Consider the following 19571-nt stretch of genomic DNA (forward strand, 5'->3'; position numbering starts at 1 on the left):
TTAAACGATGCCCAATTGGCACTAAGGGGCCTAAAGTGTGCCAAGAAAACATCCCCCACACCATTACACCACCACCACCAGCCTGCACAGTGGTAACAAGGCATGATGGATCCATGTTCTCATTCTGTTTACGCCAAATTCTGACTCTACCATCTGAATGTCTCAACAGAAATCGAGGCTCATCAGACCAGGCAACATTCTTCCAGTCTACAACTGTCCAAATTTGGTGAGCTCGTGCAATTTGTAGCCTCTTTTTCCTAATTTTAGTGGAGATGAGTGGTACCCAGTGGGGTCTTCTGCAGTTGTAGCCCATCCGCCTCAAGGTTGTGCGTGTTGTGGCTTCACAAATGCTTTGCTGCATACCTCGGTTGTAACGAGTGGTTATTTCAGTCAAAGTTGCTCTTCTATCAGCTTGAATCAGTCGGCCCATTCTCCTCTGACCTCTAGCATCAACAAGGCATTTTCGCCCACAGGACTCACCTTTCTTTCCATTTCTGACATTCAGTTTGGAGTTCAGGAGATTGTCTTGACCAGGACCACACCCCTAAATGCATTGAATCAACTGCCATGTGATTGGTTGATTAGATAATTGCATTAATGAGAAATTGAACAGGTGTTCCTAATAATCCTTTAGGTGAGTGTATATATATTCTTAACATAACCTAGAACTATTAACATGTCATTTAAAAAGAAATATGAAATCACCCATCAGCTTTATAATTAATCACTGTCAATATTATTGTTGTCTATTTTTGTTATGCTATGTTCTTTTTAATATAGACTTATAAAACGAAACAGCTTTGTCAGGTTATTTTTCTCCCTCAACTTCCTTCAGCTGTACTAGGCTCTGCTGCTGTCGCTGATCCAGCGTCTTCACGTTCATACATTTATATTGTTAATAACGTAAATATGTTGTGATTTTTTTACTCTGTATATTGCATATATAACCTAAGGTTTTTGGTGATAGTACATACCCTAATCTGATGGTCTTTCCACCTGTCATCTTCGTTTGTCTCGCGATCTCTCTTTGCTACTATAGTAGGATTTATATATAAATCACCTGAAAATAAAAATAAAATAAAAATGCGTTTTAGATGTTGTTTGAGGCTATTACATTTAAATGGAATATTTTGACATGCTTGGGTTCGAAAGAAAACTAGTACCCACTCGTTTTTCCGACATTACTCATCCCTGCGTAATCTGGACCCGTGTGGTCCTGTATGGAAGGTTGCCAGATTTCATTGACCATAAACTGTATTCTGCCGCTGTCTCCAGAAAACAAATTGACTCGCCCAAGCCCATTATAAAAGCCCAATTAATTAGGAAACACACTCCACCTGGCAACGATGTTGCTAATGTTTGTCAGTAATTTCTTACCCATGGGGTAAACGGTATGTAGAAATCATGTGTGTAGAAGACATTTAATGAATACCTGGAATACTAGAATAGATTTTCTTCAAAGATATAGCAAAGAAACACTAAATTGTGCATAAAATAACAGGGAATGAAAATGGGTAATTTTTTACTCATGTTGTGCATTAGAAGGGTATTGACACAAACATTTTTTTAATTGAGGAATACCTGGAATGCTGAATGAAGAAATTAATTTATTGCAAAGATATAGAAAATAAAAACTCATTTTGACCCATGTTGTGCATCAAAGGGTTATTAAAGAAACAGATGAAAAACATGCATTGTATGATAGAAATCCTTCATGTATAAGGCATTATTGTGTGTGTGGTGCATATGTGACTGGGTGTTTGATGTCTGTGTCACATTTCTATGGTTACAGGGAAAGTGTGGGTACAAAACCCACATCCATGTTCCCTGGTTGTTCCTGTTCCTCAACTGATTGTGTTCATCTCCCTCAAGGACCTGCAACATGTCAACACATAGAGTTTGTTAGGACATACTTAGATATACTGTAATATCAGACCATTAGTTCCATACCCTTTAATAGATGTGATCTAGTCTTACTGTGTCTTTATTGGAGAATATACTGATTCTGACTCTAGCAGGGATGTTGATTCTGTTGTAGATGGGAATTAATCAGAAGAAGAATGTATTAGTTTTATACAGGATATTATCCAACTATTCAATATGGGATGAAGAGGTATGAGGTTATGAATGGGGAAAGATGAAGATGGATGTCCAGTCTTACCTTTCATCTTCTGGGCAATGACCATCGTTTTTAGGTCAGTCTCCGCATAGGTTACATCAACTGGCCCAGAAGATGCTGACAATGGAAATGTACAGTATAATAATCAAGTGAATTAGCATATTGCCTCTTCTTTGTCCAGATCTACCGAAACACAAATTCACTAAATGTGACTGATGGTCAACTTGTAGAATATGTCTTACCAGTAATTTTCACTGTCTTCATCTCACAGTAGTCGCTATCTTCATTTGGATCAGTTAGCTTTTCTAAAGTGGATTGAATAATGTTTTTGTTATTCAGATTTAAGTGAGTGATGAAAAGCTCTATTCAATTATGGTACTTTTGAGTCTCTTTTCTTGTCCAACTTCTTTAGTTGAATCTTGACATACTTCACATCACCTGACCCATCAGCAGCAGAAACACCAGCAGAATCTGATACATGAAACAGGAACACTCACTGAATTAAGGATGTTATCTGCAATTCTGGCCACCGGTTTTTAATGTGGTGCTGATGAGGTTCCTAAATTACTGTGTTACAGTATGTCATGTATATGATGATTTGAGCCCCATGTCATAAAAACCAATGGCTTTTAAATGTGGAATTTCATGGATAACTGAGATTCTACTTATTTACTACGTATAGATTCTATATAAATATATTCAAGGTCCAGGTCAAAATTGGCAGTGAAAACAATGATTTTGTTAATCGTTAATTTCCCACATTAAATTTATATTTGTCTTATTAAATGTAAATCTAGAGCAACTATAAGTGTTAGGAAAGGGAATATCCACATAGTTTACTGATTTCACACATTTTTAACAGACAAATACACACATAACAGACCATACTACTGACCTGTATACCCAGCATCAGGAGACTGACCATATTACTGACCTGTATACTGTGATGGCAATTTCTAAAATTCCAAAGTTCTATGAAAATGGTAGGTAAGACAGGAGAAATCAATTGCGCAATAAACGGTTTTAATCTTGCTTGCAAGGAGAAAGTATACAGGTTACAAAGTAACGGTGGATAGTTTCTAAATAAAAACATCATTTCGACAGTATTTATTACATAGGAAAAAGGGGTGTGGTAAGATGCTGCCATCTGTTTCATGTCAATCAAACACCTTTCCCTTTGTTCTATCACACACGTCAAATGCTATCTTCCCCCACCTTATCCTTCCTGCAATAATGTTTACCCAAAGGGGCCAACTGACCTTACTGCCCCCTTGCTGTATCTTCTCCTATCCTGTCCTAAAACCCATTGATCTGCATCTGGACAGACAATAGATGTCCCCTATGCAAATACCAGGTCCCACACATTCCTGTACCTATCTTAACAGTGGGACTCAGTCCTTTATACAATCAGAATACATTGTATAAGAAATTTCCACAACAATACCCAGCATCAGGAGACTGACCATACTACTGACCTGTATACCCAGCATCACGAGAATGACCATACTACTGACCTGTATACCCAGCTTTAGGAGACTGACCATACTACTGACCTGTATACCCAGCATCAGGAGACTGACCATACTACTGACCTGTATACTCAGCATCAGGAGACTGACCATACTACTGACCTGTAGACCTAGCATCAGGAGACTGACCATACTACTGACTTGTATACCCAGCATCAGGAGACTGACCATACTACTGACCTGTAGACCCAGCATCAGGAGACTGACCATACTACTGACCTATATATCCAGCATCAGGAGACTGACCATACTACTGACCTGTATACCCAGCATCAGGACACCGACCATACTACTGACCTGTATATCCAGCATCAGGAGACTGAACCTGGGTAGATCCTTGGTCCTGTTGGGGGTCCTGGTTGGTGCTCTGGGGATGGATGGGCCTACAGGGAGAGAAACACTAATGAAGAACACAGACAATATGGTACTGAATGTAACATTGGTCAGATACAGGTGTACTCACCAGAATATTCTGTTAACACAGGAACCTAAATATAAAAATACAAATTATTAAAGCAGGTTGTTTTTGTTTTGTACCGCTATAACTAAGAGTTGCAAATCTCAACTTCACCTGAAAACTTAGTGAATGGTAAAAGTCTCAAAAAGTCTTTATTTACCTCGACACAACAGGACCAAGAAGATGGTCAGTAGAACAACAGCAACAACCGGACCCACAACCACTCCTACTAGAACTGATGTAGAGGAACCAGGAACTATGACAGGAGAGAGAACAGCACAAACCATGAGATGCAGAATAAAGTCACTGTAAATAAAATAAATAAAGGATGGGACATATTTCATTATGCTTTGGAAACAGAATATACATTTGTGTTTAGAAAACCTGCAGGACTGCAGAGACTATCTCTATTTAATAAATTATTGGCAACCACTGACTTAAAGATAGTTAAATTTTCTCATGGGAAATGGCTATCCAGGAAATGTGTTGATATTTCACATATGTCACACAATGTTGTGTCTGGTCATTTTGTCCCAATTGTTATGCCCCAATTGAGTCAGGAAATAGCAACAGCAATAACAACATATTTTGTGAAGAAGAGCCCAGACCGCCGTTTTGTTCTAAAAGGGAAGGGAGGGACTTAGTTGGAGGAGACTCAACAAATGGTATGGTATGAATGCTGGAGTGATGAGGAAGTTGGAGCTGGCACACCTGGAGGTGAAAAACTCCATCAACACCCCCATGGAGGTGGCCTTGCCACACGCAAAGTTTTGAGGGTTCGTTAAAATGGTGACTGAGGCTTCTGTTAAGTACTTTTTACAAGATAAGAGGGATGCGGGGATCAGGGCTCAGGAGAAGAGGGATGGAGGGATCAGGGCTCAGGAGAAGAGGGATGGAGGGATCAGCGTTCAGGAGACCAGCAGGAGGCCAAGAATGAATCAAAGAAGGACTTGTGTAACCTGGCAAAGTTCAGGAAGTCAGGAGATTGTTCCTTGTAATTGTTTCCAGTGATATTCATGCAGTTCACTAGTTCATAAATATGTACATTTAATTTGGCTCTGTAAGTATGAATGATATCCATTATATCTGTTAATATCTTAAGTGGTTCGAAAGGGTTAAATTCGCAATTTAGAAATACAAAAATTATGTAGATTAGAACAATCCTACCAGTAAAATAAACCGATATTTGAATTTCCCAGGAAACAATACATTATTTAGACACCCCTCATGTTAGGATTTCCTTCAGATTCATGTTAGCACCTGAGTATGACTCGTCCTACTACAGCACTATGAGCTACAATTAAGTTGATTAAGTTGACTAAATATTATGACCTAGATTATGTCCTGTTCAGGTTAGACAGCAACCAATAACAATACAACATGCTTGAACTCACCAGTAACCTGTATGTGGACTGGTTCACTGTACTGGGTGTAGTAGACAGGGTCTCCTCTCCCAGCTCTACACCTGTACTGTCCTTCATCAGAGACACTGACCTGGCTGAGTGTGTAGGAGGATCCAGAGGTTGTTGCTACTGGTTCAGAGTCTTTTCTGTGTCTGTACCAGTAAAACCTCCATCCAGAAGACTCTACAGTACAGGTGAGTTTCACAACCTAGAAATAATAATAGTGAACTCACCAGTGACACTGATGTTGAGGTAATCACTGCGTTGTGACGACTTGGGACGATCTGTTCTTCTCCCTTGACACTGGTACTGACTGACCTGGTCAGACAGACTGGTGATGGTTTTAGAAGCTGAACAAGGACTCTGTAGTTCATTTCTGTACCACCAGTATGTCCAGTCTGTGTAGTCTGATATGTCACACTGCAGAGTAACAGTCTCTCCAGAGTAAAGGAGACCTTGAGGAGAGACACTCACTGAGGCTGTTGGTAGAGCTGTAGAAACATTGACATAAATGAAAGGTAATATAGTCACATCAACAATCTTTCCTAAGTATGATCTTACCTTTGTATAATAATGTAACTGATGCAAAACAAAAATACTGACAATATAAATAGACACATTGAGAGTCATAGGATTATGTGGATATTGACTATAAGTTGGTTTTTAAGGGATCTTACCAGTAACACTGATGGGATGATTAGGACTAATACATGATGACTGGGGTCGACCTGTCCTCTTCCCCTGACACTGGTACTGACCAGCATTGTTAGGGAGATTGATGGTGGTGGTTTTACTGGTCTCAATGGGAAGGAGTTCTTTATCTTTGTACCAGACATAAGTCCAGTCTGTGTATTCTGGTATGTAACACTGTAGAGTGACTCTGTCTCCTGTGTACAGTGGCTCCTGGGGAGAGACTATCTTCACTGAGGCCCTGGGCAGATCTGTGGAAACAATAATACATGAATGTCACTACATCAGTTCCTTTAAATATCTTTCTCAACACTTCAGAGACAAACATCCAGTAATAATAGACATCATTCTCTTTTCAATAGGGCTCCACATATTAATAATAACAAGAATTATGTTACAATAAATGTTTTCTTAGAAATGACTGAACAAAATCCTTAAAGACATGTCCAACTAAAAGTCATTATGGATCAACCGAGAGTAAAAAGCAAGCAAGTTAATTTATAAAGCACAATTCATACATCGAAGCAATTCAAAGTGCTCTACAAAGACAAATATATGAAAGGACAATAACACAAAAACAAATACTCAAATGAAAACATCAAAACAAATGAATACAACATAATAATAAAAAATACAATAAGAAAATGTATAGAGATTAAAAATGGGATAAAATCATAAGAAGCTATTAGGCTAAACAGTGTGGTTAGGTTTAAATGCTCAGTCATAGGCATGTGAGAAGAGAAGTGTTTTTAAAAGTAGAGGTGATCTTTCAAAACACTGTCAGTTTGACTGCATCACTCCACTCAGAATCATAATGGACACTTCTGTGTTTTCTCCTACAACTGTATTCACCACTGTCAGATGTGTAGACAGGACTGATTCTGTACTCAGGCTTTGTGTCAGAGTAAACTGACTGACCATTCTAATAAAAGTCATACTCCCAGTCAGTCTCCTCCTTCTATGACACATCTGATAGTGACAGTCTCTCCTCTGAATATTGTACTGTTGTGCTTCAGTGTCACTACAGGCTTTAGTTTACCTACACAAACAAAATCATCATAACACAATAACCAGGAATATACCAGTATCAGGAATATAATAAAACAGTAACTATAAAGACTTCTCTGTGACACATTATTTTGAGAGTGCCAATTTTCATCTGTAGATGTTCTAAAGACATTCATTGTCACGATTTCAGAGAAGCAGGACACAAGCGTAGACTTAAAGGACAAATAAAATATTTAATTTGGGGAAAAGAGATGGGAAAACCGAAGTAAAACCACAGACTCAAAACAAGAAAACAGGCAGGCAAAACCACAGAATTTTAGAAGGAAAGGACATAAACCAAGCACAAAAACACAATGACTGACAAAGGACTAACAGAAGAGGGCAAACTAAATAAGGAGCTAATGAGGACCAACAAGACACAGGTACAAACAACAAGGACAGACACAGGATGTGGGTAAGGACACAAACAAAACCAAACATTACAGGGCTATATTCAAAACCAAAGCCAAACCAAAACAGAACGTCACAGCACCCTTGGGCAGGGCACCAAGGTGGAGGCTCCGCCACGGGATGGGGACAAGAACAGGTGGAGGCCCCATGGAGAGGACCAGGAGCAGGGTCGCCAAGCTCCAACTACGCCTAAGAAGAAGGGGAGTCCTGGGTCACTACCGGTTGAACCAACCCCTCCAGCGGGGACAAGAACAGGTGGAGGCCCCCCCGTGGTGCGCCGACCCGGAACCGGCTGAGGATCAGGAGCAGGAGCATGGAGAGAACCAGGAGCAGGGTGGGGCCAGTGTGGCAGGGAGGCCGGGCGGGGCCAGTGAGGCAGGGAGGCCGGGCTCCAACTACTCTACCAACTACGCCTCGGAGGAAGGGGAGTCCTGGGTCACGTCCGTTTGAACCAACCCCTCCAGTGGGGAGAAAGAGCCACGGCCGCTCGCCACATCCGTTGCAGTGGCGTCTCATGTTCTTCATGACTGGATCCAGTTCCTCGGTATGCCTGCGGTCATGGCTGACAACGTGTGGACTCCCTCCTGGGTGTGTATCTGGAAGCTGTAGTTCCGTTGATCCTGGTATTCGGTGATGTTGTAGCACGTAGACAGGTCAATCTCACCGTCCAGATCTGAAGACTCTTCTGCAACCGAGTCCTTGCAGTTACATGAGGCTGTCGTCTGTCAGTACAAACCAATACTTCTTCCATTGTCCTTGTTCATCCATCTTCACCATCCAACCTTTCATGAAGTTCAGTAAATCAGGGGTGCGTTCAGGAGCAGTGGAGCGTGGTTGTGGGTCCAAGGAGGGCGTCACAGTAATACTATTATGTAATACTAAAATGTTGCAGATGGTCTGTAGTCACTCTTTTGGGAATCTCAAAATAAAGTGTTACTAACTTCTCTTAATCACATACACATCTAAAACACCTATTTAGTAAAAATGAACCTGAAAAAGGAAAGTTAGTGGCAGAGACAAAAAGGATGAAGCACAGTGAAATTGATCAAGTGCATGAATATTTTCCATTACCTTGAGAGGGACCACAGTAGATGAGGGTATTCAGTACTATGACAAAGACATAGAAAGTCATTATAAAACAGTAGTAACACAGTAATGTAACCTGTATTGTAGTGATAGAGTAGTTATATTAAGTCAGTACTCACAGAGTAGAACACAGAACCAGGAATGAACCATTCTGTCTTGGTGATGAGTAACTCTCTCTGAACAACAGTTTTACCTATTTACTTCCTATATGACGAGAGTCTTGTTAGTTCACGCCTCTTCACCATCACACAGACAAAACTGACCTGAAATCAAGACCTGTAAAAGACTATGAGCAACCATTTTGTTGAAGTAAATCCAATGTTTATTTTCAGAACAACATCTTGTGTTTGGCTAAATGGTCTGATCCTTGTTCCTTGCTCATTATAAGTAGAATAAAGAATAGAGACCTGAGATGAGATCAGAGTTTTTGGTATTGTTCCCTACATACAGATTTACACTAGGTTTAAATTAGCCTCCCCACAGTCTTTTATTAAGTTGACTACTGGTGGTGAACCAAGCCTGTTATCGTCACTGCCCGGAAAGGAAATAGACAGGTTCAGAGAGCCTCCCTTTTCACACATTGTAAATAGTGAGCACAAACCACATATTTTAAATACATTATTTTTTCACACAGTGCCAGATGATGTCAGTTAACTTTTTTACTGAATCTTGTGTTACCTCACATTCTCTTTGTCTTACTTTATACCATTCAGTTAGACAAATGCTGTAAGAGACAATATACAGAAAGGGAAAAAATCATAGCACCATTAGATGTAAAAAGCTTACTTATTAAAATAAGAAATACACTTTTGTTTAATTAACAACTAAATAGTTCATACAGTATTGATCACAAAGATAATTCAGTCTGACCAAAGATGTCATCAGATCGTAACATGTCTTCAGGAGAAACTGTATTAGAATTTATGAACAAATTTGTTTGATATTTTCGGAGAAACAGCCCTAAAAATGAATTCAACAGAAATAGTTGACCCTGGGCAAATGTATATTAACATTATAAATGAATTATACATTTAATTCAACCATTAACAGTGATATGAGCATGAATTAAAGGAGAAAATAAATCTGGATCTGTGGCTAAAAGATTCACTGTAAGAAAGGTCTCACCTCCAGCTCTGCAGTATTCTACCATCAGTATGATGGACACCAGTAGAAATGGAGACACCACCAGTAGACCACACAGCAGTCTGGACAGTGAGATGGAGACCAGAGAACCTGGAGGGACTATTTATTTTAATGTTGTATGCAAGCTTTGGCCCAACTAGTCAAGCAGTTTGTTAAGTGAAGGAGTATCATAGATTGAATATACTATTTTGCTACCTCTATAGTTAAGCAATTTCATACAAATCTGAAATTATTTAGGTTGAATTTCATTATTTTAGTTACCTTTTTCACCTGCTTTTAAAAACGAGGTTGGAATCAAGTATGATACCAAGGTACTTAATACCGGGAACCCCCGAGAGCTTCTCCCCTGACACATAAACATCTGGCTCAGTAGCATCAGATGCCCTCTTCACTCAAAACTTTCCTTTTCAACTTTTTTGGGAAGGAAACAAAAAGGTGCAGTGGACATTTTTTCCGGAGCTGTATATCACTGTATCATCTACATACATTTGAATGTCAGACCCAGTACAGCGAGAAGGCCAATCATTAATGTACAAACTGGACAGGAGGGGCCCCAGTATTGAACCTTGGGGCACGCCCACATCATAGATAAGAGTGGGTGACTTCTCATTGCTCACTCTGACACAATGAGTTCTACCTTCAAGGTGGGATTTCATCCATCTCAAGGCATTTGGGGGAAAAGTTTAACTTGGACAGGTTTGTAATGAGAATCTCATGGTCAACAGTATCAAAAGCTTTCCTTAGGTCTAGAAATATTGCCCCAACAGCACATTTTCCAGAAGAAAGCAGTTGTCCGTTTCTGTAGAGTGTTTTGCTCTGAAGCCAAACTGCATGGAGTGTAATGTGGAGGGGCTGTTGTTGAGGTGGGCAATCAGTTGCTCCGCTACACATTTACCTTTGACACCACAGGTAATATGCTAATGGGCCTGTAGTTCCTCACGTTAGCAGGGTCACATGATTTAAAGATGTCCGTTATTATGGTGAACTTCCAGCCCTTTGGAAACACCCACTGACCAATAGATGTGTTGATGACCTTAGTAATGGGGCCAATAATTGACACTTAGTAGTATTTTAAGAAAGGTTGAGTCCAGCCTAAACACATCTTTGTCTTTAGAGTTCACATCCGACTCAGAAACCTCTTATGATGAAGAGAGGTTCAGTGTCATTCACTGGCACTGAGGACAAAGACCAGTGGAGGGGTTCTGTGTCACTGGTTTGACAGATACAACAAAGTAGGAAATGAAGGCTGTTGCTATTTCAACTGCATCCAATGTTAAACTGACATTCACAATGATTTCTACTCTTTTTGCAATGCAGACCTCAGGGATGTGAAATGTTGACATTGACTGGTTGGCATTGGGTTCTTTTGGAAATGTGATCTGTGATAGGTAAGGACACCCTTCAATGTATATAACCTCTAGTAACAATCTGTACAGTGAGATTGATTGAACATGTATCATCAGACAACTCTGCTGCGGTGCTTTTAATAAAGCTTTTCTTTCTCCCTTGATTTTCAACAGAGTACATTCTTACTAAAATAACCACTATACAACGATATATTCCAACAGTAGTAATATTAACCTTAGTGAACTTTGTGCTCTTAAAGATACCAAGTCAGTTCTCACAGAATAAAACATGAGCCAAGTGTGACCTATTCTCTCTTGGTGATAAGTATCTCTCTCTGAACTACAGTTCTTACAAACCCCTCTACCTTGTATATGATGAGAGTCTGGTTAGATAGCACCTCTGTACCCTCACACAGATAAAAAGAGTGAGATAATTTAGACCAATGTCTCCTCATGGTTGACTACATGACCTCAGACTGGTTCCTTCCTCATTCTTTGAAGAGAGGAGAGAATGAACATTGACACTAAAGATGAGATCAGATGTTGTGGTTTTACACCATAAAGGTACAGATATACAATATATTTTAGGAAGCTTCTCTTGCAAGGGCGTAGGAGAAGGGGGGGACAGGGCAGACATGCCCCCCCACCCCCAGTGCTAGAAGATGGAACCCCCCCCCCTTCCCCCCAATCATACCACTTTGATTAAAATATAATCTGTCCCGTGTTGTGTTTGTATTGATTGTCCTACTGGACTTGTTGTTTTATCAGACACTGTACCATCAGTAAAGGGAAAAGAATAATGTGAATGAAGGAACCAATTAAAGACACTGTACCATGAGTAAAGGGAAAAGAAAAATGTGAATGAATGAACCAACTAAAGTTACGTTACCAGACCTCTGTCTACCACTGCACATCCACAGACAACCCCTCTCTTCTCACAAACCTTACATTGTACACACACATTTGAAATATTTTAATCTGAAAACCACATTCATAGGTGTCACACCCTGATGTGTTTCACCTGTTGTTTTGTCCCCGCCCCTCACCAGGTGTTCCCGGTTCCCTATTAGCCCCGTGTATTTAAACCCTGTTCTCTGTTTGGCAGTTGCCAGATCGTCTTGTCCTGTACAGTCGTTTCCAGCGTTCTATGTGTTCATCAGCCAGTCTACCCGTCCTTCTATTCCCCGGTTACGACCCTTGCCTGTTTTCCGGATTACGAGCCTGCCTGCCCACTCCTGTACCTTCGACCATCCGAACGCCCGAGAACGAACACTGCCTGTCCCCCACCACGAGCCTGCCTGCCCTATCCTGTACCTTCGACCATCTGACCGCCCGACAACAAACCCTGCCTGTCCCCTACCACGAGCCTGCCTGCCCACTCCTGTACCTTCGACCATCTGAACGCCCGATAACGAACCCTGCCTGTCCACCACTACGAGCCTGCCCACTGCCTGGTTGTTCAATAAATACTTTGGACCGCCCTCCTCTGCCTCTGTGTCCGCATTTGGGTCCCCACCCGTTCATCGGTGTGATAGAACGATCTGGCCATGTCGGACCCAGCGGAGTTGGAACATCTACACAACGCAGTGGCCTGCCAAGGGGTCGTCGTGGGTCGACACGAGGAGGCACTCCACGGCATCGCTGAGGAACTCCGTGAGCAGAGAGTGCGCCAACAGGAGGCCAACGAATGCCTGCTGCGAAGGCTAGAGAGAATAACCCTGGCCCTGCCCGCACAGGTAGCTCCCCACCTGCCTCCTGCCCCGTCTACTCCCGATTTCCCAACGCCCTCCCCGATACCCCAAAGGGAGCCACACTTACCTGCCCCCGAACGGTTCTTTGGTGACTCCAGTTATTGTGTGCCTTTTCTTTCCCAGTGCTCGCGCATCTTCGAGCTTCAGCCGTCCTCGTTCCCTACGGAGAAGTCACGGGTTGCTTACATTATTACCTTGATGTCCGGGCGGGCCTTGGCCTGGGCCACGCCGATCTGGGACCAACAATTGCCCGTCTGTTACAGCCTAGCAGCCTTCACGGCGGAGGTAAAGAAGGTTTTCGATGCCCCTCTGTCCGGCAGGGAAGCGGCACGCCGGCTCCTACGACTCCGGCAGGGCAACAGTAGCGTGCCGGATTACGCCATCAGATTCCGTACCCTGGCAGCGGAGTGTTCGTGGGGTTCTGAGGCGCTACTCGACACATTCTACAGCGGCTTGTGTGACCCCATCAAGGACGAGCTTGCTGCCCGAGATGTGCCCACGTGTTTGGATGGTCTCGTGTCCATGGCCACTCGAATAGGTAGCCGACTGCGGGAACGGGACCGGGAGAGAGGACACCGTCAACCAGCCCAGGCACTTCCGCATCCCGGCGGGCTGGACGGTGGAGCGTCACTGGGTCTGACGACACCACCCGAGTCCTTCCGAGACTCACCGAGGTTAACCGAAGCCCCTACACCTGAGCCCATGCAGTTGGGCAGGGCGCGTCTGACTCCGGAGGAGCGTCAACGCCGAATGCTCAGTCACAGCTGTCTCTACTGCGGAGGGCAAGGACATTATGCCGCCAGCTGTCCGTTAAAAGGGACGGGCTCACCCGTAACAGCAGGGATACGGGTGAGTCAGACCAAGACACGGTGGGCACCCACTGCGCGCTTTCCTTTTCCTGCCACTGTTATCTGGGGTTCCCAAACCCTGAGTGTCAATGTTCTTATTGATTCAGGGGCTGATGACTGTTTTATTGACACCTCCCTTCTTGCGCAGTTGGGCATCCCCTCAAGCCCCTTACACCCACACATAGAGGCCACAGCCCTGGACGGCCGCTCTATTGGGCGGGTGTCTGAGATATCAGTTCCTGTTACCCTGACCCTATCTGGTAACCACAGTGAGGAGATCCAGTTCCTGCCCTTACGTTCCCCTAATGTTCCCATAGTGTTAGGCCACTCATGGCTCGTGAAACACAACCCCCACATTGACTGGACTACTGGCTCTGTTACAGGTTGGAGCCCCTTTTGTCTGGCACACTGTCTGAAGGCCGCTCCACAGGCTCTGACCAGGGCCGCCCCCCTGTCCACGGACATCGATCTGTCATCTGTCCCTGCTGACTACTGGGACTTAAAGGAGGTTTTTGACAAAGCCCGGGCCACCTCCCTACCACCACACCGGCCATATGACTGCGCCATAAACCTCCACCCAGGCACGTCGCCCCCCCGTGGACGCCTGTACTCCCTGTCCGGACCTGAAACAAAGGCCATGGAGGAGTATGTGGGGACTTCTCTCAGGGCCGGGATCATCCGACCATCTTCCTCTTCTGCTGGTGCGGGGTTTTTCTTTGTGGCCAAGAAGGATAAGACCCTGCGTCCCTGCATAGATTATCGGGGCCTGAATGACATCACGGTGAAGAACCGTTATCCACTCCCTCTGCTTGCCTCCGCGTTCGAGATGCTCCAGGGCGCCACCATCTTCTCGACGCTTGACCTCCGCAATGCCTACCACCTGGTACGGATCAGAGAGGGAGATGAGTGGAAGACGGCGTTCAACACCACTAGTGGCCACTATGAATACCTGGTAATGCCGTTTGGGCTGACCAACGCTCCGGCTGTCTTTCAGGCCCTGGTGAACGACGTGCTCCGGGACATGATTAACCGCTTTGTTTTCGTGTATCTGGATGACATTTTGATTTACTCCCGCTCTGCCCAGGAACACACCTCCCACGTCCGACAGGTCCTTCAGCGGTTATTGGAAAACCGCCTCTTTGTAAAAAGCTGAGAAGTGCAAGTTCCACCGCTCCGTCATTCCTTTCCTGGGCTACATAGTGGCTACGGGTAGCATCCGGATGGACCCCGGCAAGGTCCAAGCCGTCACCGATTGGCCACAGCCCTCTTCACGCCTGGACCTACAGCGCTTCCTTGGCTTTGCCAATTTCTATCGGAGGTTCATCCGGGGTTACAGTGAGTTGGCTGCCCCGCTCACCGCCTTGACCTCCACTAAAGTGGCCTTCCAATGGTCTCCCGCGGCATCCCGTGCCTTCGCGGCCCTCAAGCAGCGCTTCACCTCGGCCCCCATCCTGATTCACCCGGACCCGGCCCGGCAGTTTGTAGTGGAGGTGGACGCCTCCAGCGTCGGTGTAGGGGCCGTCCTGTCACAGAGATCGGACCAGGACCAGAAACTGCACCCCTGTGCTTACCTCTCCCGCCGCCTGACACCTGCTGAGGCCAACTACGACGTGGGCAACAGGGAATTGCTTGCGGTCAAGGCTGCATTGGAGGAGTGGAGACATTGGCTGGAGGGGGCGGAACAGCCCTTTCTCGTTTGGACTGACCACAAGAACCTTGAGTATCTGCGCTCGGCCCGGAGGCTCAATTCCCGCCAAGCCAGATGGGCCCTGTTCTTTGCTCGCTTCCAATTCACCCTCTCCTATCGGCCTGGCTCAAAGAACACCAAACCGGACGCGATCTCCCGCGTGTTCGGACCTGCTGCGGACCACCAAGAGCCTGAGCGTATCCTTCCTGCCTCCTGTCTGGCTACGTCGTTGGTTTGGGGGGTGGAAGAGGCAGTACGGAACGCGCAACGGCTAAATCCGGATCCTGGGGGGGGGGGCCGCCGGGCCGCTTGTTTGTGCCTGACCATGTCCGGTCCAAAGTCCTGGAATGGGGCCACTCCTCGACACTTACCTGCCACCCCGGCGCCCGACGGACCTTGGCCTTCCTCCGTCAACGGTTCTGGTGGCCCACCATGGGGGTGGACGTCCCCGCTTTCATATCCGCCTGCACGGTGTGTGCCCAAAACAAGACGTCACGCCAAGCCCCAGCCGGTCTCTTGCAACCGCTTCCGGTCCCTCGTCGCCCATGGTCACACATCTCCCTGGACTTCGTCACGGGCCTGCCTCTTTCCGACGGCAACACCGCTATCCTCACGGTGGTGGACCGGTTCACCAAAACGGCACACTTCATCCCCCTGCCCAAGCTGCCATCGGCCAAGGAGACGGCCCAACTGATGGTGCAACACGTCTTCCGAATCCACGGTCTGCCGGTTGACGTCGTCTCCGATCGGGGTCCTCAGTTCACTTCCCAGTTCTGGAGGGCTTTCTGCACCCTCATTGGTTCTTCCCTCAGTCTGTCCTCCGGTTTTCACCCCGAGTCAAACGGCCAATCGGAAAGGGCCAATCAGGACCTGGAGACGGTGCTGCGGTGTCTGGTTTCACACAACCCCGCCACATGGAGCCGGCAACTGGTATGGGTTGAGTATGCCCACAACACCCTACCCTCCTCCGCTACTGGGCTCTCCCCCTTCGAGTGCTCTCTGGGCTACCAGCCTCCGTTGTTCCCAGAGCAGGAGGAGGAGGTCGGGGTTCCATCCGCCCAGTTCTTCGTTCGGCGCTGTCGCCGGACATGGAAGCGGGCCCGTGCGGCCCTTCTGCGCACCAACGCCAGGTACCGTCGACAGGCCGACCGCCGCAGGACCCCAGCACCCCGCTACCGTGTTGGCCAGAGGGTGTGGTTGTCCGCCCGGGACCTGCCCCTTCGTGTGGAGAGCCGCAAGCTGTCTCCCCGCTTCATCGGGCCCTTTCAGATCTCTCGGGTCATCAGCCGTTCGGCTGTTCGCTTAGTGTTGCCCCGCTCCCTCCGTGTCCACCCGACCTTTCACGTGTCTCGTATCAAACCCGTCACTAACTGTCCTTTGTCTCCTCTCCCTAGGCCTGCTCGTCTCCCCCGTCTCGTGGACGGCCACCCAACCTTTTCTGTTCGGCGTCTCCTGGGGGTTCGGGCCCGGGGCCGGGGCTTCCAATACCTGGTTGACTGGGACGGCTACGGGCCGGAGGAGCGCTCCTGGGTGCCGGCTAGGGACATCCTCGACCCGGGCCTCATCGCTGACTTCCATCGTCGGTGTCCCGGTCAGCCGGGTGTGCGCCCGGGTCGGCCGCCAGGTGGCGTCCGTAGGGGGGGGGGTTCTGTCACACCCTGATGTGTTTCACCTGTTGTTTTGTCCCCGCCCCTCACCAGGTGTTCCCGGTTCCCTATTAGCCCCGTGTATTTAAACCCTGTTCTCTGTTTGGCAGTTGCCAGATCGTCTTGTCTTGTACAGTCGTTTCCAGCGTTCTATGTGTTCATCAGCCAGTCTACCCGTCCTTCTATTCCCCGGTTACGACCCTTGCCTGTTTTCCGGATTACGAGCCTGCCTGCCCACTCCTGTACCTTCGACCATCCGAACGCCCGAGAACGAACACTGCCTGTCCCCCACCACGAGCCTGCCTGCCCTATCCTGTACCTTCGACCATCTGACCGCCCGACAACAAACCCTGCCTGTCCCCTACCACGAGCCTGCCTGCCCACTCCTGTACCTTCGACCATCTGAACGCCCGATAACGAACCCTGCCTGTCCACCACTACGAGCCTGCCCACTGCCTGGTTGTTCAATAAATACTTTGGACCGCCCTCCTCTGCCTCTGTGTCCGCATTTGGGTCCCCACCCGTTCATCGGTGTGATAATAGGTTATTAATTCACTGTTTCTCAGTGGTACAGAAGGCACTTCCTCCACCCCACAGCCAAGCTGTTCATTACTGCTGAAACAGAGCAATATCTAGAGAACCACCTTGGGAAATCGTAACACTTTGCCTGTACAAAATATAGTACAACACACCTTCATTCAATCTCCATAGTGGAACACTGTTTTATATAACAACTGCTGTACAAATTTAATGTTACAAAGGTGTATAGAAGCCATTTTGATCAAAACATTTGTTAAAAAGGATAGTGACCAATCTAATAGATATGTTGAAAGTGAAACAATAATACACATTTAAAGGAAATACTAAACATTATATACAAAGGTATAATAAAAGGTCTGCTCAGTGAGTTTTAACCAACTATTATTTCTAAAATGTGTAGAAAAATTTTACAACAAACCCTGTTTCTTCTGATTGTATATTCTGATGTTATTTAAAATAACAACCATAAAACTAAAGGGGAAGAATACAGTTAAATCTGGAAAATCTAAAAACGGTAAACATCATAATATGGGTTCTTGAGCTCACAGTGATGTCATACTATGATGATAACAAGGATGATTCAGTCTGTTCGATGACATCATCACACTTTTCATGACTTGCCTGCTGAAAACAAAACGTATTTTTTTTTCTTACAATCTAATTTAAACATCTCATTCAGTGCCGTAAACATCTTTAACTGTATCAGAAACTACTGAAACTCAAGTCACGTTTTCCACTTCCCTTTTATAATCAGATTTAACAATCACAACAAAACCCCCAACACCCATTCAAAACCTGAATAGGCCTGAATGTATCAGGCAGACTATGTGTAGACATAAGCAATCTGACATGCCTTATCCAGAGCCTGATGAGATACTGAAATCACTTTTTCCTTTCTATTCTCTGTGAGTTTGGCTACTGGTAGGTTGTGTTTGTTTCACCATTTATGCAGGGAACACAAGCATGCAGGGCTGCCAAGTGTGGTGTGCAAATGAAAGATTGTTAACATCTATTGTCTGAATGCTACTGCTGGTCAGTGGTCAATGTTGTCTCAATATCTTTCTCTAAGTGTGTAGCCTCCTACAAACTACACATTTGAATGGACTTAATAACGCAAATGTTTTCTTACAAATCCCAAAACGAGCCCAATATAGAACATTAATTTGTTTAGAAAAAGAGCATTATGTGCTTTGTGATTTTGGAAAACTGCTTTGCACTTTATACTGAGAATTTAATATGAATCAAATGTATCATGGCATAATATCGATTAGGATGTAATGTAATTTTTTTTCATATATATAAGTTTATGGTGCCTACATATTGTACATAAAATGTCTACAAGACTCGTATCTGTAAACCAGCCAATACTTGCCATATTCTTCTGGGTTACAGGTTGTTAAAGGAGTGTAGTGTCAAGTTTCCAGTAACAGTGTTTTCAGTGTGCACGGACATAATGGAATGGGAACACCTCAATCATACTGAATGTCCCACTCATGTATTTCATTTGTATTGCGCAGACAAGCAAACAATAATTAAACAATTACATTATTAAAAATATAAATAAATATATTAACATTACATTTGCATTGGGTACACTCATGCATCATCCAAATGTAATAGACATTTGATTTGGATGGTGTGAAGTTTTACATGGTCCAAATGCAAAGGGGCAGGACCTAACCCATTTGATAGAGCTGTCCTCATTGGACTGCAGTGTTTTATGCTTGGAACACTGTGATTGGACACTTGAGTACAATTTATCCGAAGAGGGCTGCTAAGCAAGTAGCACCCAAACAAGTTCCATTGTTTCCCTATCTGTTATGGATACACAATTGGGTTGCTTTGAGAACTCTTTAACCAGAGAATTT

The 19571-nt window shown here is 45.0% G+C and overlaps 1 protein-coding gene across 1 annotated transcript in view; it reads right to left on the reverse strand.

Annotated features, from left to right (window-relative positions):
* Positions 1-1651: 1651 nt before the first annotated feature.
* LOC114830263 (low affinity immunoglobulin gamma Fc region receptor II-like) overlaps positions 1652-19571 on the reverse strand; it is a 37368-nt gene continuing 19448 nt past the window's right edge. Inside the window, exons 3-9 of the mRNA XM_034290649.1 lie at positions 6186-6449; positions 5742-5999; positions 4266-4361; positions 2362-2424; positions 2162-2236; positions 1978-2029; positions 1652-1875 (exon numbers count right to left, since the gene is read on the reverse strand). Of these exons, the coding sequence (XP_034146540.1) occupies positions 1845-1875; positions 1978-2029; positions 2162-2236; positions 2362-2424; positions 4266-4361; positions 5742-5999; positions 6186-6449 (839 nt within the window). The 3' untranslated portion in view covers positions 1652-1844. The remainder of the gene's footprint in view (positions 1876-1977; positions 2030-2161; positions 2237-2361; positions 2425-4265; positions 4362-5741; positions 6000-6185; positions 6450-19571) is intronic.

The sequence above is a fragment of the Esox lucius genome, chromosome 24, assembly GCF_011004845.1.
Source record: "Esox lucius isolate fEsoLuc1 chromosome 24, fEsoLuc1.pri, whole genome shotgun sequence".
NCBI lineage: Eukaryota > Metazoa > Chordata > Actinopteri > Esociformes > Esocidae > Esox > Esox lucius.